The following is a 23,701-nucleotide window of genomic DNA, read 5'->3' as shown; positions in this document are numbered from 1 at the left end:
GCCAAAGGGAGATTTAGTATAAAACTGACTAGCAAATTTTCAAGTGCCTTTATCTACTCACAGGCAGTGCTTTTATGAAGGCTATTAGTGTCTGAACCAGTTCACAATGTCCATGTTATTTAACAGAATTTAAAGTAAACCAATTCTGAAGTTATACTGTGATTAAGAAATAGATATATTTAATTTAGTAGCAAATGAAGCTCTATTTACTTCCAAAGTGAGCTAAAACGAAATTCCATAAATATTAGTCTATATCAGTTAGTGCCAATTAATTTTCCCAGGAGTGTTATGGAAAAGTTAAAGTGAATTGCAATCTTCCTTCAGAGTTTGCTTTAGGATAAGTATCAAAATTCTTCTGTCAGATTTACTCCGTGGATGCTGATTCAATATTCTGCTCTCCTCACATATTTGCAAAGGTGTTCTGGAAAAACAGGCTGAAATCCACCTGTGTCAGCCTTCTGCATGATGCAAATTCCAAGTGTTAGATGTCAAAAGGCAAGCAACTGTTTTGATTTTATTACAGTTCTTATGTTTGTGGCTTTTCAGCTATTTCATACCTGGTGCTGATTTATACGGTTGTGCTTCAGGGATTCCATGAATTGGGTAGATCCAGCATATTCCATGGATTTCCCCATTCTCTGATGTGGTGATGCTGTTTGGAAATTCAAGTAAAATATATAATTAACTTCAACTAGCTGAGAAACTGGCGTTATTGATGTTAACTTAAAACTGTGGCCAAGACTAGGGACTTTGGGTGCCCAACTTGAGACACTGTGAAAGGCTTATTTAGTCTAAAGGAGTAAAAAATATGGAAATAATCCTTTCAGATATGTTTGTTATTTTGGTTTGCGGTCATATTTCTTGAGTTCTTTCATGGGGCTCACTCCCTTTTCTACTTTTATACTCAAATTATCCTGGACTCCAAAGTTCTCAATGTGCCTGATTATTTTCCATTCCCTTGCATCTTGTGCAATCATTAACAGCTATGCACAGCTGCTGCAAAGTGGAACCAAATCAGAATGGTAGTGCTTTACACCCACTTTGCAAAGATGTGAATTTATCACACAAGAGAATTGAGAATTGAGCTGTGTATTCAGGATATGAGAACACTTGGTCTGATCTGTTCTCACTAATATCAGTGAAAATTTGGAGCAAGTTCATTGAATTTGGTAGTTATATTAGTGGAAAATCAACAAAAATGGAATCAGCATAAGGCCAAATATATCTCTGATAATTGCTTTCACAAATATATCAAAAGGATATTTACTGATTTATTATTGGTTCAAATTTAGAACTAATTCAAATTAGTTAAAAGAATAAGGGAAGAATCCAACTGTTGTTCATTTATCTACTACACCTAAAAGCAGTGGCAAGTAGTTCTCTTGAGTTTCCAAATTTAAGAAAATGAAAGGCAGGTGTTCAAACTGACTGAGTGCTAGCTACCATTGCAGTTCTTCGTTCAGATGTTTAAACACTTACATAGAAACGTCTCTCAGAATGGACAAATTTCTGCCATCAAAAACACACATGCAATTCCATCTGAAGACAATAGGAGTTGCATTCATATATCTGAGGAAAAATATGACCATTGGCTGAAATTGTTCAACACTGATTTTTTTCCTATCACAATAATTACCTTTTCAGTTCTTTGTTTAATTCAGCAGGATCATCATAGGGCCAGTTTTCACCATTCTCCTTCACTACATGAACAATCACCACAGCTTCATACAATTTCATTGTGTCAGGCACAAACAACACCGGGATGTCCAGTTTACCTTTTGGAGGTAGTGGGATTGCTGTAAAATAATACAAAAGTTTGTCACTAAGGTGGAAAAGAAGACATATTTTGAAAGCTTTGAGTCATTTAGTCACTTTCTATGTATATATTTCTCTTTGTCTATTCCACAGAATATTTAGTTTGGCCTCTATCATAAAGGACTATTTTCTCAATTCAAACAAAATTATTTTAACCTTTTATTGCAAGTAGTCAAATAATATATTGTTGCTCACAATGAAATGGACAAATGCATGCTTTACTTAAAACCCCAGCTCCTGGAGACAAGTGCTTACTTGAAAATCCCAGCTCTCACTTAAAAAAAAAGTTTTAACCTTCATAGTCATGGAGAAAAGCTTGCAAATGTGACCAGAAGGCACCTTGCAGGCTCAAAAACCTGGAGGTGAATTAAAAACCCCAAATATGTATTTTAAGTAATAATTTTAAGGTGATCCCATGATCTTTTGGGGTCTGACTAATGAATTTTGAATGTTTGGACTTAATATTATAAAGAGTCTAACACAATGTATAAAGATCCAATCAAAAACAATCCTTTATAAGTGTCATATCTACACATGGCTAAACTGTTTTTATTTTTCTGGTTTGCCTTTATTTAATGATAAATATTTTGTATCAGAGGAAATAATTAGTACATTTGGACGGGTAACTGAACAATATAAAATACATAACGTAACTTTAAAAACATGCTACTAAAACTAGTTTGATATTTTAGATTTCATCCATTAACATCACACTTTAAATTATTTCATGCTCTATGTTTAAGTTGCATATCACTTACTTTGACAACTATTTCCTTTAAATATATTTTAATAGGATTTAGTTCCATGTTTGCAATTGACTTTGCTCATTGTATATTTCATCCCATGTTGTAGGTTTCATCTCTCCCAGAGCCCTTGTTTGTACCTCCCCTTTTTGTACCTTCTCAACATACTTAAAAGCCTACAATGACAATCATTTATAGAAGTGGCCAGTGTTTAATTTGTAATGAAAGAGGTGCCGAGGCTAAAGCAATTTTTTTACATTCATAACTGATGCAGTAAGCCTAGAGGTGCCAGGGCTCAGCCGAGCACAAGCCCTGGAAGTGTCCCATCTTATAGTGAAACCTGACCCTAAACACTCTATTTAGTATGCCATTTTGGAGAGACAGCTTTACATAGATTCACAGATTTTAAGGTTGAAAGACACCACTGTCATCATCTAGTCTGAGTTCCTGCACAGACCATATGACTTCCCTGAGGTTTTTGTTTGTTCGTTTATATTTGTACTATAACATACAGCATTTTCTCTCATATTGTTGTAACTGTTCTTCACTGTCAGAAATTCTTTGAAAATAAAGAACACATCACTAGAATAAAAGTTTTAACAGACGGACAAATTAGTTTTGAGGTTTTAACTATTGAAACCTCAAGTGGAATATTCAAATTCTGTACTGGGCGCTTTAAACCACTATTTTGAACGATCTTTTGATTACACGGAAATGTTTACCTACCAAAGTTTTATTTGAAATTTATAAATTGTAAAACCTGGCATAATTTTTCCAGCCTTTCCAGAAGAAAAGCTTCTAAAGAGGGTCATCTGAGCATGACCTTCATTTTAGCAATGGTATTATTTTATCCTGGGAGCTTCATGTTTAATCACTTAGGTGGTAGTACATTTCTTCTCCATGCAGCTCGAATTTTTGGTCTGTAGTAAAGCTGGTAGAAATGGTCTGAATCTAGCAGTGAAATAAGTACTTGGAAACAAAGTAGCAGTATACGTTCTCTTTCCTAGTACTCAATTAAATACTAGGTTTGAACCTCTGCTAACTCATTTGCTAAATACTGTATTTTGTGTCAGAGTTTCTGTTTTTTTAAAGATCAAGTCATCAAGATCTTAATTTCTGTTAAACAAGTTAAAATATAAATTTGTACAATGCTAGGACTATTCCTGCAGAAATGAATGGATATACTATGGGCTAGATCCTGGAGGGTAACCAGATTTCACAGAGTGAAGTCAGGGACGTGTGTGTGTGTACATGCATACACACACATTGCTCACCTGAACTCTCTCCTGCTCCAGCTCTCTGCATGCTGGTACCCTTGCATTATGTTAAAAGTGGAGTAAGACCTGCTCTAACTTGCTCAGGCTGCAGTAGTCACTGCGTTTTAACACAAAGCACAAAATACTACAGTACAGCTACACTTACCGACCCTTGCCACATACAACAATGTACAGAAGTTCGAGAGATGGAATTTGCCTGACAGGATTCAGGGCTAGTGCCCCTCTCCTGCTGAAGCCCCAAGCACTGACAGGTGGGCTGCACAGGGCTGAAGCCCTGAAACCATGAAACCCCCATCCCTGCAGGGCAGAAGTCCCTAGCCCCACCAATCTGCCACAGGACAGAAGCCCCGAGCTCCCCCCAGCCCGGTAGGTGGAGAATGAGGGGGCGTGGAGGGTTCCATGAGCTACACTTTAACTGTAAAAGAGCCGGATGTGGCTCACGAGACACATTTTGACCACCCCTGCTCAGAATATGGTCAGCCCCTAAGGTACTCAAATGCTGTATGCGATATGAAGTGTTGTTTTGGTTCATAGAATCATAGAATATTAGGGTTGGAAGAGACCTCAGGAGGTCATCTAGTCCAATCCCCTGCTCAAAGCACAACCAACACCAACTAAATCATCCCAGACAGGGCTTTGGCAAGCCGGGCCTTAAAAACCTCTAAGGATGGAGATTCCACCACCTCCCTAGGTAACCCATTCCAGTGCTTCGCCACCCTCCTAGTGAAATAGTGTTTCCGAATATCCAACCTAGACCTCCACCACTGCAACTTGAGACCATTGCTTCTTGTTCTGTCATCTGCCACCACTGAGAACAACCTAGCTCCATCCTCTTTGGAACCCCCCTTCAAGTAGTTGAAGGCTGCTATCAAATCCCCCCTCACTCTTCTCGTCTGCAGACTAAATAACCCCAGTTCCCTCAGCCTCTCCTCGTATGTGCCCCAGCCCTCTAATCATTTTCATTGCCCTCCGCTGGACTCTCTCCAATTTGTCCACATCCCTTCTATAGTGGGGGGACCAAACTGGACACAATACTCCAGGTGTGGCATCACCAGTGCCAAATAGAGGGGAATAATCACTTCCCTCGATCCTGTTCCTTATCACCTTCCTCTCCTCCAAGTGCTTCAAAATGGATTCCTTGAGGACCCGCTCTATGATTTTGCCGGGGACTGAAGTGAGGCTGACCAGTCTGTAGTTCCCCGGGTTCTCTTTCCTCCCTTTTTAAAATATGGGCACTATTTTTGCCTTTTTCCAATCATCCGGGACCTCCCCCAGTAACCACGAATTTTCAAAGATAATGGCCAGTGGCTCTGCAATCACATCAGCCAACTCCCTCAGCACTCTTGGATGCATTAGATTTCGACCCATGGACTTTTGCATGTCCAGCTTTTCTAAGTAGTCCTTAACCTGTTCTTTCACCACTGAGGGCTGCTCACCTCCTCCCCATACTGTGTTTCCCAGTGCAGCAGTCAGAGCTGACCTTGTCTGTGAAGACCGAGGCAAAAAAAGCATTGAGTACTTCAGCTTTTTCCACATCATCTGTCACTATGTTGCCTCCTCCATTCAGTAAGGGTCCCACATTTTCCCTGACCTTCTTCTTGACATCATAGACAAAAGTCACATTACAGAAATCGTCATCACAAATGGCACCCTAGCCAGCAGTTTCAGCAGAGACTAAATGGGCCTGGAGAATGAACTATTTTAAAGTGCACCAGGGTCGAAACACGTTGGTAGGGCAATTTGTGATAGCTTGTATTGCCACTACCCAAGCTGTGACCATCTGTACCATCTTTCTGTCACCTTTCAATTGCACTTAGCACTTTTAAAAAACAGAGACTTTTTTTATCTGTAATAGCGAGGCTTGGAAAGATTAGTTTTTTGTTGGTATATGTAGAAACTGATAAGAAAATATTTCCATTGATAACTGAAATTTGTAGATAGATAAAGTAAGAAAAATGCTGCTTGCAAAATTATTAGTTTGATTTAAGGATATCTACTTTGTATATTTTGATATATGATGTTGTGTTTTAAAGATTATAAAGCTTTAACTTTTGAATCTCAATATCTGCTGTCATTAAATAATTATTGTCTGACACCTCCCCCCAATTATTTTGTACAACTGTGGAAATTTAAAGAGATATAAATTGGGGGGGAAAAGAGTCAGAATAAACAGATATTAGCCATTTTTGGTAGACATTCTTCTGCTGTTTAATACTACAAGTTGCACCTTTTTTGAACAGGAAGTCTCTATCACTGAGAACCACCTAGGAATCATGACTTGAATAGCACAACTTCCAGAGTGCGGTGAAGCATCTGACAAGCTTGCTGAGACACCAGATGGCAACTGGTTGGAAGTTTCATCGGTGGAAGAGGGGCAAGTTAAATGAGGTAAGGACACCAAATTTGTCTCAGCCAGATTGGTGCAACTAAAATGACTCTAGCCTTGTCTTGTTTGATTTTTTTTCAGTACTTTCAAAAGTAATGGTGTTGGTGGATATGCATAAATAAGGGGTCTCGCTCTCCCTCCCTCAAGCAAAATTTTGTGCACTGTGCGTTGGCGGTGATTGCATACAAGTCTGCCTTTGGAAACTCCCAAGTTAAGGGTTTGTTGTTGAGGACTCATTAGTCTAGCTCCCATTTAATTTTTGGAGAAGTGCCTGCTGAGCTCATTGACCATGCTGTTTTGAATACCTGGAAGGTAAGAAGCTGAGATGACTATCTGGTTGGCTATGCACCAAATCCAGAGTTTATTGCTTTGCACAGAATGAGGGGGACCATGCCCCTGCCTATTGATATAAAACATCCAGGCCACACTGTCTGTCTGTTATGATCTTGACTGATTTGGCTCTTATCTGATCAGAGGAAGGAAGTGAAGGTAAGCATTTCTGACTTCTCTCAACTCTAGAAGTTTGATGTGGAGAAGCTGCTCTTGGGATGATGATTTTTCCTGTATTCTGAGAGACACCAGATGTTGACCCCCATTGCAAGAGGGAAGCATCTCATATTGCCATAATGCAAGGGGAATCATGAATACGTGGGACTCCTGCACAGACCTGGGGACGGTCCTTCCACCAGCTGAGTGACAGCAGAATACAGACACTTGCTTGTCCAGTCTGTGCTTGTTTGGTATATAGACTGTCCTGAGCCATCCCTGAAAGCGTCAAAGATGTAACTTGGTGCTTAGGGTTACAAAAACACAAGCTTCCATATTCCCCAATAATTGAAGATAATTCCTTACTGAGGTTTGAGGGCTGAGCTGAATCTTTGAGATGAGATTCCTTAGGATGAGAAATCTGTCTGTAGGTAAGTGAGCCCAGCCTGCCACCAAATCCAGAGAATCTCCTGTGAAATCTATCTTCTATATTGGTGTCAGGGCAGACTTCTTGAGATTCAGTTGGAGGCCTAGTCTGTGGAATAATAAGCTTGTAATTTGTACTGCTGACCATACCTCTTGATAAGTTTGGCTCCTGAACAACCAATCATCAAGGTAAGGGAAAACAATTATCCTTAAACAACGACGTTGGGTGGCTACAACCATCATGATTTGTGAAAATACCCTTAGGCAGAGGAGAGGCTGAAAGGGAGAATGCAGCACTAGTAGTGTTTGACTACAAAGTGAAGAAACCTCTTGTGAAAGGGGTTGTGAGATGAAATTAGGCATCTTGAAGGTCAAGAATCACAAACTAATCCCTGGAATCTAGGGAGGGAATTATAGGTGCAAGGGTCACCATCCTGAATCTATGTTTTACACAGTTGTTCAGACATCTCCTATCAGTCTCTCTCACCATGTTCTTTTTTGGAACCAGAAAGTACTTGGAATAAAACCCCTTTCCCCTGTATTGCACAGGAATGGGCTCTATAGATCCTAAGTGTAGAAGAGAATTGACCTCCTGTCTCAGCAACTGATTGTGAGAGAGTCCCTGAAAAGGGACAGGGAAGAGGTGTGGGCAGGAGGGATGGAAGTGAAATGGATGGGATAACTGGATGTTACTACCTCCAAAACCCATTTGTTGCATGGTATGCTCTCCCACACAGCTCAAAATTGGGAGAGATGGTTTCCAAAGGGGGAAAGGAGACTGGGACAGTGCAGCAGTAAATCCCTGCTGAGTGAGTGATCCAGACTCTTGATCAAACCATCAAAACTGATGCTTGGATGATACGGATGGCTGGGATGAGGCAGTTGTTGCAGTAGCTGGCTTCTTTTTAAAATATCTAGGCCTCTTGGCCAGTGGCTCGTGTGGCTTACAGAAGGTAGAATAATGGGGTGGAAAAGATCTCTACATCATCTGAGTCTTGCTAATCTCTCTCTCTCTCTGTTTGCAGTTCCTGAGAGATCAGAGCATGGACCTCAGGTCCTTCAAGGTGTGAACGATAGAATCATAGTAAGTGTAGGACTGGAAGGGACCTCAAGAAGTCTTCTAGTTCAGTACCCTGCACTCAAGGCAGGACTAAGTATTATCTAGACCATCCCTGACAGGTGTTTATCTAACCTGTTCTTAAAAATCTCCAATGATGGAGATTCCACAACCTCTCTAGGCAATTTATTCTAGTGCTTAACCACCCTGATAGTTAGGAAGCTTTCCTAATGTCCAACCAAAACTGCCCTTGCTGCAATTTAAGCCCATTGCTTCTTATCCTGTCTTCAGAGGTTAAAGAGAACATTTTTGCCCTCCTCCTTGTACCTGAAAACTGTTATCATATCCCCCCTTAATCTTCTCTTCTCCAGACTAAACAGACCCTATTTTTTCAATCTTCCTTCATATGTCATGTTTTCTAGACCTTTAATCATTTTTGTTGCTCTTCTCTGGATTTTCTCCAATTTGTCTGCATATTTCCTGAAATGTGGCACCCAGAACTGGACACAATACTCCAGTTGAGGCCTAATCAGTGTGGAGTAGAGCGGAAGAATTACCTCTTGTGTCCTGCTTGTAAATCCTAGAATGATGCTTGGATTTTTTTGCAACAGTGTTTACACTGTTGACTCATATTTAGCTTGTGGACCACTATGACCCCCAGATTCCTTTCTGCAGTACTCCTTCCTAGGCAGTCATTTCCCATTTTGTATGTGTGCAACTGATTGTCCTTCCTAAATGGAGTACTTTGCATTTGTTCTTATTGAATTACATCATATTTACTTCAGACCATTTCTCCAGTTTGTACAGATCATTTTGAATTTTAATACTATCCTCCAAAGCACTTGTAACCCTCCCCAGCTTGGTATCATCTGCAAGATTCATAAGTGTCCTTTCTATGCCATTATCTAAATAATTGATGAAGGTATTGAACAGAATGGGAAGCTATTGAACAGGACCCCATTTGATATGCCCTTCTGGCTTGACTGTGATCCACTGATAACTATTCTCTGGGAACAGTTTTCCAACCAGTTATGCACCCACCTTATAGTAGCTCAATCTAGTATTCCCTAGTTTGTTTATGAGAAGGTCATGTAAAACGGTATCAAAAACCTAACTAATATCAAGATATACCAATATCAAACTAATAAAAAATGCATTCTACCAAGCCTATTTACAAGCCAACAGGGCATCAGGATTGCAGCAAGGGGAGGGAGAGGGCAGAGCCTATCCACACTGGAGTTATGTCCCAGTTCAAGGGCCTGAAACTGTAAATCACAATCACACATTGTCCTCACCCTAACAGCAGGAACCCCAGCAACTTCCAGAGGATGAACAAGGTTGGCAGGATATTGGATTAAGTCAGATATGGGAGTAAAAAAATGAGTTTATTTATTCTTGATGCAGTATAGAAACAAGCACAGCACTTTGCCCAACAGCTTAGATAAGGCCCTGCCCCAAGGAATTTCAATATACTGTTAAGTACAACTAGTAGAAACAGATACAGTTACAAACAGAAAGTCTGAGGGTGGGGATAGGCAATCAGGAATTGAAAGAAAGGGAGATGGGTTTCAAGAAGGTTAAAGCAGGCAGGCACCACCTACTTAATGGTTAATCTGCCATTAAAACGGAACCTTTAAATTGTGCTCCCTCCCACAATCAGCAGGTAAGGGTCCTCTCTGCTCCCCTGGCTCAGAAGCTTCATTTACTTGGTCCCAGGGGCTAATTACTTGAAGACTTGGGTATGGGGGGTTGTCAGAACTGAGTCCAGAAGCTGGTCTTAGGGCTTTCTCTGTCATCAGTAATTTAAACTTGATCTCCCTGTTTTTCTGAGAACTCATTTTGAAGGTGTAGATTTTGCACTTACTGGGGATATGATTGACTCCCAAACAGCGAAGACACTGAGAATGCCCATAACTGACCGGGATAGATTCCAGGCAGGAAAGAGTCTTTGTAAAACCCAAGGATCCTGGCATTCCCCAGAACTAAAGTTCAGAATAACCCCCTTAATGAGGAAAAAAGGAAAGGAAAAAGGAGGGGACTGCAGTCCCAACAACTACTACCAAGCTAAACTAACTAATGCTACACTACTAAACTGAGGAGAGCAGGAGCAGCTCTACATTGTCTCAGGCCAAAGGTGTCTGACAAGAAACTGAGGGCGCTTCTCCCATGCAGACCTTTATGTCCTTGGAATGGGGCACCAGGAAACATAGGGTGCATGTGTGGGCCAGACAGGTACTGCTACCAAAAATCTCCAAGCAAAGGCACAGGGGTGTAAGCACACCTGAAGGGGATCACCCTTGTGGACACTCCTTGAAGAAGAAACCAGGATTTCTGAGCCTCAATATTCTTCTGGGGGCAGCAAATAGCTGTGAAACCCAATGATAAATGTGTGCCTCAAGTCCTAGTGGCTGACCCACAGATGATCATAGCCTACTACTGCTATCTGTTTCTCTTTGGCTCAAGTGGAAGAGGTCTGTGCAGTGGCTTACAAGTTCCAATCCTGCTGATGAACCATGTGGGAATCAATGTGGTTCCACATGATAGAATTTGTTTTTTCAGATTTCATTTTTTAAAAACCTAGGAAGCTACAACAACAACAACAAAAAACTAGCCTCTCATTTTGACTCATTTTCCCTCTGCTCTCTTCAGGGTTGACTGCTCAGCAAAGGGATTTGGAGAAAAGGATAAGAGTGGTAAAGTCCTGTCCCCCAGTTTCCTCCTGTTGGAAAACAGCTCTGGACACCAATATAGCTTTCCCTGGTCTTTAAAGCCACTACTTTTCCCTTCTGACTGAGTCTTTAGAAAAGCAGCTAGCTAGTCAGCTGCCTCAGTGTTCCTGCTGCAAGCACCAGAACTACATCTCAGCATATAGAGGAGGGCGATTTCAGTACACCTCAGCATCACAGATCCTGTTGCAACTGGCTGCCTGTGGTCTAATGCTGTCTGTACTGGTAGCTAGGGATACCTGGAGTGCAGTGGTGCTCTGGTGATGTTTCCTTCCCCTGGCTATGACATCAAGGCTGACGGCTACAAGGACAGTATGGCATACTGTTGCTACACTGCCTATACTACCTGGAAAATCTCCAGCTAGCCAGTCAAGCTACCTTTATGGCCCTTTTGCATTGCCAGAGCAGCACAGGGGTAACAGCTGGGCTGAGGATCTAGTCCTCTAGCTCTCTGAAAAAATGACATTAATAAAGTAAGTTGTGGGTTTTTTTCAAAAGCTACAAATTAGATTTTTTTTTTTTATTTTCTGTTATTGTAAGGTATGAAAAAGCCTGAGAAAGTTTGGAGAATTATTCTATGTCCAACTGTGTATACAGTAACTAATTCTGCTTGTTAAAGAACACAAGTGCTTCTTAAAATAAATATTGTAATGATGAATCTATGTGATTGCATCCTGATCTCCAGTTAGTGGAAAATTGGTCATTAAACATCACACTAATTTTGTAATACCACTGCTAACTCATGATACAGCTCAATAAACCTTATTATTATAAACTATTTATAATGACAGTAATTCTTACATTATTAGGCTTGCTGATGATTGTCAACTAACTAACTGGTCATTTGGTAAAGATTGATTTCCTTATGATTTTGCCTAATTAATAAAATAGATATGAAATAGGTATAATTGCAAAAACCATACGCTGCTTTATGTTTCTCTTCTGTCATTTTTACTTGGTATGTATCTGCCAGCAAACACTGCATATTAAGGACTTGTTTCTACCTCTCTCTAAGTATTTATATTGTAGTAATCCCTGTAGTATATAGACACGAAATATCCATAACTCCCTCTCCAGAGAGTTCAGTAGCAGTACACCTTTTATTAAGAATGCATTGTCACAATTTCTAATGACCTTTGATCTAGGTAATGACAGTTACATGCTATTTTTTTTTAATTAGTGAGGAAACAGATGGTCTTTTGTAATCAGACCCTAGTCCATTGAGGGCTCTGAAAATTGGGAACATAACCTTGAATTGGATTAGATATTGCATAAAAAGCCAGTATAGCATGTTCTAATTTACCTGTTCCACTTAGAAGTTGGGCTGCTGCTTTCTGAGCCATTTGAAATGTGTCTACTGTGTCAGCCCTAGGCAGGGTGCACTTCAAGAAATGGCCATAGTTATCCACACCTTCATTTCTTAAATAAAGGCTACGTTTTCATCTGTGTGAGGACTGGATGCATTTCTCTTTCCAGGTGGAGTGGGGAAAGATATTTATAGCCATTGCTGCAGCTTGGAAATTCAGACATATGACGTCAGACTATGCAAAACTCTGCTAATCTAGGGATGAACACCCTCAGTGGAGTGGGCCATGGATTCCTCAAGATCTCTGAAAGGCTTCCTCTTGCTTACTGACTGCACCTTTATCTTACCCAAGTTGAGTTTCAGCCAGCTGTTAATCACCTGGACATGTGTTTCTTCACAGCACTGAGGTAGGCAGGTTATGGTGTGGTCAGCTTTAGAAAGGACTGTATCATTGATTTATTACTGGCAATTGAGCTTGCAGCATCTCAGTACGTCTTCCAGTGCTTTATCATAGATGATGAACTGGAACCCTGTGGGATTCCACAGGTGAACACTCTGGGTGGGGAGGAGCAGCTGCCCATCACAACCCTCTGAGATCTAAGTGAAATAAGCAGAACCATCTGGCAGCAAGTCTCTCTCTTCTTGCTAGGTTTCCCAAAAAGGCTATCATGACCTCAGGATCATCTGTGTTTAAAGCAGTAGATAGGTCTGCTAAAATCAGTCATCGTTGTCTTGTCACTGTCCATCGCTAGGAGCTCAGTATGATTGGCGCTCTCTTTGTGTCACAGTCAGGATCCTCATGGGGGGAGGATATTAACAGACGTTAGATGCTGCTGGAGATGATTTGCTATTACCTCTTTAGTGAATTCACTCAGAAGGGGAGGATTTAAGATCAGGTAGTTAGCGAGATATTGCCAGGGCTCTGGTAGGTTACTGTCCCTGAGGGATGCATTGATAACACTAGTGTGCAGAAGGCCCAGGTGATCTTTGCTTGCCTTCACCAGCTAGAAGAGGCAAAATTCTGGCTCACGTGTGGACTTCCCTTGGCACTTTCCTAGTGACTGGTCCTTTGTTAAATGGGAGAGTGGATATATATCAGTGCTTTAGGCTGATTTTTACTGACTCTGTTACTCTGGTGAGGCTGCTTCAGACCCTCCCCTCCACTTGGCAGTGAGCTTTGCCTGGGGACATGAGTGGGTAGGTATAGCAGTCTGACTTGCCTGTTCTACATTAGTCTTGCACAGCTGGGTAGTTGTGTAAATGGAAAGAATGCTTCCCTGGATCTATCAATGAGGATTCAAGGTGGGTCATTATGGCTGGTCCTGTATCTTGCTGGGAGATTGCTTGGGAAAATCCCTTTGTTGTCATGCCATTTTTTCATTCCTGGGTCAATGGGTCACAGGTGACATCTGCTTGTATGCAGAATCTCCCAGGATAAGACGAGTAGGTGTCTGCAGGATTAGGCCTGAAACAAGATTTGTCCGCTCTGAAATGAACTTTTGGGTGGTCTGTATATAATTAGAATTTCAGTGCTGATCATGTGTCTGACTCACATGTCAGTCATGTACATTTCAGCAGTTAGGTTTTCAGGAATCACGCTACACCTGAGGTTAGCTGGGGAGATGATGGTCACTTTACCTCACTTGTCACCACTCTATTCACGGAACCGACTTCAGAGAAGAGTCTCCAGAGGGAATTTAAGTTGGTGTAACTTATGCTATCTTCCAACCCCTTCAACACACATTATGCAACAATTCCATAGTCTGGCTCACTGAATCTGAGTGCAAAGAAGTCTATGTTTGTGCAAATCATATGTAACAAAGAAAGGAAAATAGCTAATCTCAGGAGGGTGTAACAGGCTGAAAGCTAAATTAGCCCTCATCCTACATTAACTTAAAGATTTTTCTGTTATCCCCTGGCTCCTCAGCATGTAACCAACATCATCTTAGATTCCCTTACACATTGGGTAGTGTGTGTATAAGCAGGCATAACAGAGTTTAATTGTGTATAAAGGAATCTAACTTACACAACCTTGTATGTCATTTCTGAGTTTGGACTAGAGTGTCTCCTTCGCTCCCCCCACCCCACTCCACCCCACTGAGCAGCTGTTTGCTTCCCGAATTGTGGGAGCTTAGATCAGTCATTTTCCACTGTGGATGCCTGCTGATGGGGCTCTGATGTCAGTGTTTCAAATCTAGAATTTGAGGCCATTCCATATTTACCTGATTGCTTTTGAGGATGTTCCTTCCCTTATTAGAAAGGTGAAGAAAGGACTATGGAAATCAGACCTTAACCGGGGATACACAAATGTCTATTTCAAACTTGCAAAATAATTGAAATTGATTCGAGAATTGTTGGGGTTTGTTTAAAAAAAGTGAGTGGCATGAGAGGAAGAATACCTGTGCCAAGTCTTTACCCCTTATTTGAATGATTTCACAACATCACTATTACAAGCATACAAAGGACAATGTAATAGAGACAGAGTGTTTATAAGCTTTGTTTGCCATTTCATGACTCTTGCATTTTATAAAATTTTGTATAAGTCTGACAGACAGACACTTTGTGATTTATTTCATTTAGAGCTTTAAATTAGAAGGATTTATTTGTGGTACTAAAGCATGGATACAAGTTAAACAGTTGCTATTTAGATGAAAAGAAATGGATTGAGAACAGAGCTCAGTAATTAAATATGTAGTTTTCTTTAATGCAACTTATTTGGTTTTTAAATGAAGCCTGTCTAAAAGGCCAGGCATGAGCTTTCCTGTTCATTTATTAAATTATCCTTCTCTAACTAATAAGCCTATAGTACAGTTGCTGCTGAAATAAAAAACTACTTAATATATGACAGCAATATCTATTGCCTTTATTTATCATAGAAGTGTAGTAATAACTAATACTACAATACCTAAGATTGAAACTCATTTAAAAATATATTGCCAAATACAGTAGTTCATTTCTCTGGTGATAACCATAACAAGGAAAATTACATTTTTAATAGTTTAACTTTTAGATAAAATATACTAGTAATAGAAGTTAAATAATGATGAGCATACCCTTGTTTAGGATAAATGCATAGTATCTTAGCTATGGTCTTTTTTCATCCCTAACACAAGGGGTCTGCCTAATACATTTTAGGAGAAAATCCCCACCACTCCCACACTCCCATGCCATATTTGAGTAGCCAAGTTTGGTGCAGGAATGTTCTGTGGTGGTGAGGGGAAGAAATAATCTCCCAGGCTGTGTAACCTCCGTTGAACCACACTGTGGCAGTCCCTTGTAGCCATTGCCTTCCCTTGCTGGTATGGTATCTCTGCTCTGTGTGGTGTCACAGGATTGCCAAGCATCATACATCTTGCAAGACACTCATGGACTTGCTTCAAGGCTGCCCTCACCCCAACCGCTATTGCATATGTATAACTAGGCTGCTGACAGACTGCAGTGATTCCCCTGCAGTTTCTCCTCAAAGCTGCTATGGTGGATTTTACAGGATTTCAGTCTGAGGACTTGGACCTAAAAGCTGAGCAGGGAAGAGATGAAAGATGACTTGTCCAGATGGTGGGGTAGAGAAAGGGGATCAGAGTACAATGCAGCAGCTGTACGTAGGGCACAGGTTAGCATGGAAAAATGGAATGGGAGCACAGAGAACAATGGGCAGCAGGACTGAAGAAGCAGAGGAAAAAATGGGGGAAGGATGGGAGGCATAGACAATAAAATGGAGGAAGGTGGGGGAGGGGAGTCAAAGAAAAAGATGGGTGGACACAGAATTGTGGATGGTACTTAGACAGCAAAGTGTGAAAGATACTTACAGTGGCAATACTTAGTGGGGATACATTTTCTATAGATTCTAGGACTGGAAGGGACCTCAAGAGGTCATCAAGTCCAGTCCCTGCCCTCATGGCATGACCAAATACTGTCTAGACCATCCCTGACAGACCTTTATCTAACCTACTCTTAAATATTTCCAGAGATGGAGATTCCACAACCTCCCTAGGCAATTTATTCCAGTGTTTAACCACCCTGACAGTTAGAAACTTTTTCCTAATGTCCAACCTAAACCTCCCTTGCTGCAGTTTAAGCCCATTGCTTCTTGTTCTATCCTTAGAGGCTAAGATGAACAAGTTTTCTCCCTCCTTCTTATGATACCCTTTTAGATACCTGAAAACTGCTATCATGTCCCCTCTCAGTCTTTTCTTTTCCGAACTAAACAAACCTAATTCTTTCAGCCTTCCTTCACAGGTCATGTTCTCTAGACGTTTAATCATTCTTGTTGCTCTTCTCTGGACCCTCTCCAATTTCTCCACATCTTTCTTGAAATGCAGTGCCCAGAACTGGACACAATACTCCAGTTGAGGCCTAACCAGGGCAGAGTAGAGCGGAAGAATGACTTCTCATGTCTTGCTCACAACACACCTGTTAATGCATCCCAGAATCATGTTTGCTTTTTTTGCAATAGCATCACACTGTTGACTCATATTTCGCTTGTGGTCCACTATAACCCCTAGATCCCTTTCTGCCATACTCCTTCCTAGACAGTCTCTTCCCATTCTGTATGTGTGAAACTGACTGTTCCTTCCTAAGTGGAGCACTTTGCATTTGTCTTTATTAAACTTTGTCCTGTTTACCTCAGATCATTTCTCCAATTTGTCCAGATCATTTTGAATTATGATCCTATCTTCCGAAGCAGCTGCAATCCCTCCCAGTTTGGTATCATCTGCAAACTTAATAAGCGTACTTTCTGTGCTAATATCTAAGTTGTTGATGAAGATATTGAACAGAGCCGGTCCCAAAACAGACCCCCTGTGGAACCCCATTCGTTATACCTTTCCAGTAGGATTGGGAACCATTAATAACTACTCTCTGAGTACGGTTATCCAGACAGTTATGCACCCACCTTATAGTAGCCCCATCTACGTTGTATTTGCCTAGTTTATCGATAAGAATATCATGCAAGACCATATCAAATGCCTTACTAAAGTCTAGGTATACCACATCCACCGCTTCTCCCTTATCCACGAGATTCGTTATCCTATCAAAGAATGCTATCAGATTGGTTTGACATGATTTGTTCTTTACAAATCTATGCTAGCTATTCCCTATCACCTTACCACCTTCCAAGTGTTTGCAGATGATTTCCTTAATTACTTGCTCCATTATCTTCCCGGGCACAGAAGTTAAACTAACTGGTCTGTAGTTTCCAGGTTGTTTTTATTTCCCTTTTTATAGATCGGCACTATATTTGCCCTCTTCCAGTCTTCTGGAATCTCTCCCGTCTCCCATGATTTTCCAAAGATAATAGCTAGAGGCTCAGATACCTCCTCTATTAGCTCCTTGAGTGTTTTAGGATGCATTTCATCAGGCCCTGGTGACTTGCAGGCATCTAACTTTTCTAAGTGATTTTTAACTTGTTCTTTTTTTATTTTATCTTCTAAACCTACCCCCTTCCCATTAGCAATTCACTATGTTAGGCATTCCTTCAGACTTCTTGGTGAAGACTGAAATAAAGAAGTCATTAAGTATTTCTGCCATTTCCAAGTTTCCTGTTACTGTTTCTTGCTCCTCACTGAGCAGTGGGCCTACCCTGTCCTTGGTCTTCCTCTTGTTTCTAATGTATTGATTAAAAAGTCTTCTTGTTTCCCTTTATTCCTGTAGCTAGTTTGAGCTCATTTTGTGCGTTTGCCTTTCTAATCTTGCCCCTGCATTCCTGTGTTTGCCTATATTCATCCATTGTAATTTGTCCTAGTTTTTTTATATGACTCCTTTTTATTTTTTAGATCATGCAAGATCTTGTGGTTAAGCCAAGGTGGTCTTTTGCCACATTTTCTATCTTTCCTACCCAGTGGAATAGCTTGCTTTTGGTCCCTTAATAGTGTCCCTTTGAAAAACTGCCAACTCTCCCCAGTTGTTTTTCCTCTCAGTCTTGATTCCCATGGGACCTTACCTATCAGCTCTCTGAGCTTACCAAAATCTGCCTTCCTGAAATCCATTGTCTCTATTTTGCTGTACTCCCTTCTACCCTTCCTCAGAATTGTGAACTCTATGATTTCATGATCACTTTCACCCAAGCTGCCTTCCACTTTCAAATTCTCAACATGATTTAATAGTAGGTTGACATTTTTCACTTTTTTTCCCCAATTCTAATTTTTCCCAAGCATCTGGATGGGGTGTAGACAAAACTTTGGAACACTGTATATAACCTTCATTTACTTACTGACAACTATGTTGGCTGACTTCAAGGGGTCCATCTTCCTCCTGTGTGCACCCAGTGTGGGCCTGAGTCATAAGCCATTGAACTCTATGGAAAAACTGCCCATTGACTTCAACAAGCTTTGGCTTGATGCCTAAGAGCACTGGGAAATGAGGGAGCTCTCCCTCTCTGGAGTGCATGCAAAAGATCACTTGCTTTACTCACAGCTATGTGTAAAATCACTTGACATACACCTGAAAACTAGGCAACTATGGATCCACATAACACTGGAGTCTCTTGCCCAGGCTGCGCTATTCCCTGCTCCTGCTCCCAAGCCTCAGAGTGTAAGAAACTTCAAGACAGCTAGCTCCAGAATACCAGGCGTGTGGAGCCATGGCAGAGTAATCCAAATTATTTTCCCCTCTATAAGTCTATCCACACTATCCTGGCGCAGGCTGGTCGCTGCTTCCCGCAGCTCCCATTGGCTGGGTAGTGATCCGTGGCCATTGGGAGCTGCGGGTGGCCGTGTCTGCAGACAGTGATTGTAAACAAACTGTCTTGCGGCCTGCCAGTGGATTACCCTGATGGGCTGCAAGTTGCCCACCATTGCTCTACAGTGTACTAACTTCTTGTGCACTGACTTGCCATGCGCACACTGCTACAATGCAGTGAAAGTCCTGGAGTGCATCTTTAAGCATGGCTTAATGTACTGTGCTATAGCAGGGTCCACACAGTAAGCTAGTGCCTGGCCTTGCTTGCTCCACATTTGTTGCACACTTATTTACCATGTAGACAAGCCCTATGAGAACAAAACTGGAAGCATCACATTCATTATTTAGGAAAGATGCCATGTCCCTTTTGGCAGACAACTATAAAAAGAATTCAGTCCTACCCAATTTGTCAATGAAGGTTAAAAGTTCACCTTGCCCTGCGAGATGACACTAGCAGGAAGTTCCACTTTTCCATCTCTCCTATACAATAAAACCATGACTAGTTTTTATCCATTTCATCTAATTTTAAAACCAAAATACACACTGAAATATCTTGAATTTGTGGTTAAAAAAAAACTATAACTTTCAGTTCAGGTGTAATTGAATTTTTGACATATGTCATATATCTCTTTGCTTATTTTTGATAGATATTTTTATTTTCATTTTAAGCTTTTCTTAGCCATAGGTAACTGTTCTTATCACTGACTACAGAGTGAAATTCTGAAGCTATGGAAGATTTTAATCAAAATAGAAGTATGATGAAGCCAGAAATGACGTTGGTACAGCTGCATCTTTTTACTTTTTGTATTCAGCCAAACATTACACAACTTATGACAGGTAGCCAGAAATTGTATTAGATGTTAATTTTCAAAGAAATCAACTGTATAAAAGCAAATCTTCTCTGATTTATTCTTGGCATGTGAACGGTGAGGGATACAAAGATTACCCAGCACTTTTATCCTTTCCAAAGTTTTTTCCTTGACATAGTTCATAACCTCTTGAAACAGTCAAGAAAAAAAAAGTTTAGCTTTTATTCTCTTCTGTGAACCTCCTGTACTATTTCCCTGAGTTTCATAATTGCTCATTGTTGACTAGTCAGTTCCCACACTTGGGCAAACATGCTTCTGCAGTAAGGCTGGTTTGCATATCATATTCCATAGTGTCTCAGTACTCCATAGAAAAAAACCGGTTACTCACCTTTGTAACTGTTGTTCTTCAAGATGTGTTGCTCATATCCATTCCAATTAGGTGTGTGCGCGCGCCGCGTGCACGATCGTTGGAGAATTTTTACCCTAGCAACCCCCGGTGGGTCGGCTGTGGAGCCCCCTGCAGTGGCGCCTTCATGGTGCTGGATATATACCCCAACCTACCCAGCGCCCCCTGAGTTCCTTCTTGCCGGCTACTCCGATAGCGAGGAAGGAGGGTGGGTTTGGAATGGATATGAGCAACACATCTCGAATAACAACAGTTACAAAGGTGAGTAACCATTTTTCTTCTTCGAGTGCTTGCTCATATCGATTCCAATTAGGTGACTACCAAGCCTTACCTAGGCGGTGGGGTTGAAGTGAGACATCGCTGAGTGCAGAACCGCTGATCCAAATGCAGCATCGTCTCTAGACTGCTGTACTAACGCGTAGTGAGCGGCAAAGGTATGAACGGATGACCAAACCGCCGCTCTACAGATCTCATGGATCGGAACCTGAGCCAGGAAGGCGGTCGAGGAGGCTTGAGCCCTCATCGAGTGGGCGGTGAGGCACGGTGTCGGAACACCGGCCAAGTCGTAGCAAGCACAAATACAGGATGTGATCCAAGAGGAGATACATTGCGAGGAGACCGGTAGGCCTTTCATCCAGTCAGCCACTGCAACGAAGAGTTGAGTCGTCTTCCTAAACGGCTTCCTACGCTCGATATGAAATGAGAAGGCCCTGCGTACGTCCAAAGAGTGCACACATTGATCTTGTCACGTAGCGTGTGGCTTAGGATGGAAGACTGGGAGAAATATATCCTGGTTCACATGAAAAGCTGATATCACCTTGGGGAGAAAGGCAGGATGGGGGCGAAGCTGCACCTTGTCTTTATGGAAGACTGTATACGGAGGCTCTGATGTGAGGGCTCTGATTTCAGAAACACGCCTTGCTGAAGTGATGGGTACTAGGGAGGCTGTCTTCCAAGATAGGTAAAGGAGTGAGCAGGTAGCCATTGGCTCGAACGGGGGCCCCGTGAGCCTGGAGAGAACCACGCCGGAACCAGTTGACGCAGCTGTGGGTATAGGCGATCTAAGCCCTTTAGGAATCTGATGACCATCGGGTTAGAGAAGACCGAGGAAACATGTTCTCCTGGATGGAACACCAAGATAGCTGCCAGGTGCACCCTGACAGAAGATATCGCCAGGCCCTGCTGTTTTAGGGATAGGAGATATTCCAGTATAAGTGGTATCGACGCCTGCAAGGGGGGCGTGGCACGTTGCTCGCACCAACAGGAGAATCGCTTCCATTTGGCTAAGAAGGTGGCCCGAGTGGAGAGTTTCCTGCTGCCCAACAGAACCTGCTGCACGAATGTGAGCAGAGCAACTCCGCCCGAGTTAGCCATGCAGCATCCACGCTGTAAAGTGGAGCGATTGCAGATCGGGGTGACAGAGTCGTCCTGGTAGATTAAGTCCGGCCACAGCGGGAGCGTGATTGGAGGCTCTACCGACAACTCCAGGAGTGTGGTGTACCAGTGCTGCCTTGGCCATGCTGGAGCGACCAGAATCATGTGTGCCTTGTCCCTGCGTAGCTTTAGCAGGACCCTGTGGACCAGCAGGAATGGAGGGAAGGCGTAGAACAGCTGGTCTCTCCACGGTAGTAGGAAAGCGTCTGACAGGGAGCCCTGAGAGTGCCCTTGGAGAGAACAGAACACTTTTGGTTGACGTGTGAGACGAATAGGTCGATGTGGGGAAACCCCCACTTCTGGAAGATGGAGTGGATGATATCTGGTTGAATCGACCACTCATGAGATCAGAATGACCTGCTGAGGCGGTCTGCCAGCGTGTTCTGGACTCCTGGGAGAAACGACGCCATGAGATGTATCGAGTCGGCTATGCAAAACTTCCACAGGCGAATAGCATAGGGGGGATGATCGAGCTCTCCCTTGCTTGTTGATGTAGAACATGGCCGTGGTGTTGTCTGTGAGGACTGCCACACAACGGCCATGTAGAAGATCACAAAACGCCTGACACGCTAGGCGCACTGCCATCAGTTCTCGAACATTGATGTGCAGGGCTAGTTCGGATGTGGTCCAAAGGCCCTGCGTCCGGTGCTCACCGAGGTGAGCACCCCAGCCCAGAGATGATGCGTTTGTGACCAGGTATAGGGAAGGTTGTGGGGTGTGAAATGGTACTCCTTCACACACCAACGTGTGGTTCAGCCACTAGTTGAGGGAGGTCAAGACCGAATTCAGAACCGTGACCACCATGTTCAGGCTGTCCCGGCATGGACGGTACACCGATGATACCAGGCCTGAAGTGGGCGGAGCCGAAGTCTGGCATGCCTGGTTACGTAAGTGCACGACACCATGTGTTCCAAAAGGCCGAGACATGTCCTTATCGTGGAAGTCGGGAAGCCTTGGAGGCTGCGGATGATGTTTGTGATAGCCTGAAAACAAGTGTCCGGCAGGAGAGTGTGGGCGAGTCTGGAGTCTAAGACTGCCCCGATAAACTCTATTCTCTAGGTTGGCTCCAGAGTAGATTTTTCTCTGTTGAGTAAGATGCCCAGCTTGTGGAATGTGCGCAGGGTGAGTTGGACGTAGGATTGAACTTCTTCCCTGGTGTAGCCGCGAACTAGCCAGTCATCCAGATATGGGAACACCTGTATCTTTTGTCAACGAAGGTAGGCTGCCACGACAGCCATACATTTGGTAAACACTCTCGGAGCTGTGGACAGCCTGAAGGGAAGGACGGCAAATTGGTAGTGTATGTGGTTTACTACAAAGCGAAGGAAGCGCCTTTGCGGAGGGTAGATTGCTATGTGAAAATACGCGTCCTACTTGTCAAGGGCGGCGTACCAGTCTCCAGGGAAGGGATAATAGTCCCCAATGAGACCATGCGGAAGTTCAACTTTACCATGAATTTGTTGAGTCCGCGCAGATCTAAAATAGGTCGAAGTCCCCCTTTTGTCTTGGGGATCAGGAAATAGCGGGAGTAAAACCCCCTGCCCCTTAAGTCTAATGGAACCTCCTCTATCGCTCCCATGGACAGGAGCATAAAAACCTCCTGTATAAGAAGTTGCTCATGATAGGGGTCCCTGAAGAGGGACGGGGCGCGAGGATGGGAGGGGGGGGGACAAAGAAAATTGGAGAGCGTATCCCCTTTCCACCGTGCGAAGAACCCATCGGTCCGAAGTTATAAGGGACCACGCATGGTGGAAATGGGAGAGGCGATCCCGAAATAAAGGGAATGGATCCTGGGTGGTGACTAGTATGCCATCCTCGGGCGCACCTTCAAAAATTTTGCCTGGGCCCTGAAGATGGTCTAGGAGGGCCTTGGTTCTGACCGGGTTGGTGGCTGGTGGATCTCCTTCTACCACCTCGTCCACGTCTTCTGGAAAAGTCTTGTCTTGGACGAGGGGGAGGGTAGAAACTTTGGGGCTGTGGTCTAAAGGGCCTGCGTTGGGGTCCTGGGACATGCATCCCCAGGGAGCGCATGATGGTTCTGGAATCTTTAAGGCTCTGCAACAGAGAGTCTGTTTTGTCCGAGAACAGGCCCTGACCATCAAATGGCAGATCCTGAAGGGTCTGCTGCAGTTCTGGCGGTAAGCCAGACACTTGC

The 23,701-nt window shown here is 42.7% G+C and overlaps 1 protein-coding gene across 1 annotated transcript in view; it reads right to left on the bottom strand.

Annotated features, from left to right (window-relative positions):
- Positions 1 to 23,701, bottom strand: part of LOC135978161 (cilia- and flagella-associated protein 47-like) — a 387,250-nt gene that overhangs the window by 84,746 nt on the left and 278,803 nt on the right. The window contains exons 17-18 of the mRNA XM_065579202.1: positions 1,637 to 1,796; positions 558 to 652 (exon numbers count right to left, since the gene is read on the bottom strand). Coding sequence (XP_065435274.1) covers positions 558 to 652; positions 1,637 to 1,796 — 255 coding nt within the window. The remainder of the gene's footprint in view (positions 1 to 557; positions 653 to 1,636; positions 1,797 to 23,701) is intronic.

This window comes from Chrysemys picta, chromosome 1 (assembly GCF_011386835.1).
Source record: "Chrysemys picta bellii isolate R12L10 chromosome 1, ASM1138683v2, whole genome shotgun sequence".
NCBI lineage: Eukaryota > Metazoa > Chordata > Testudines > Emydidae > Chrysemys > Chrysemys picta.
The sequence above is the reverse complement of the archived record's forward strand: the minus strand, read 5'-3'. Positions and strand labels throughout refer to the sequence as shown.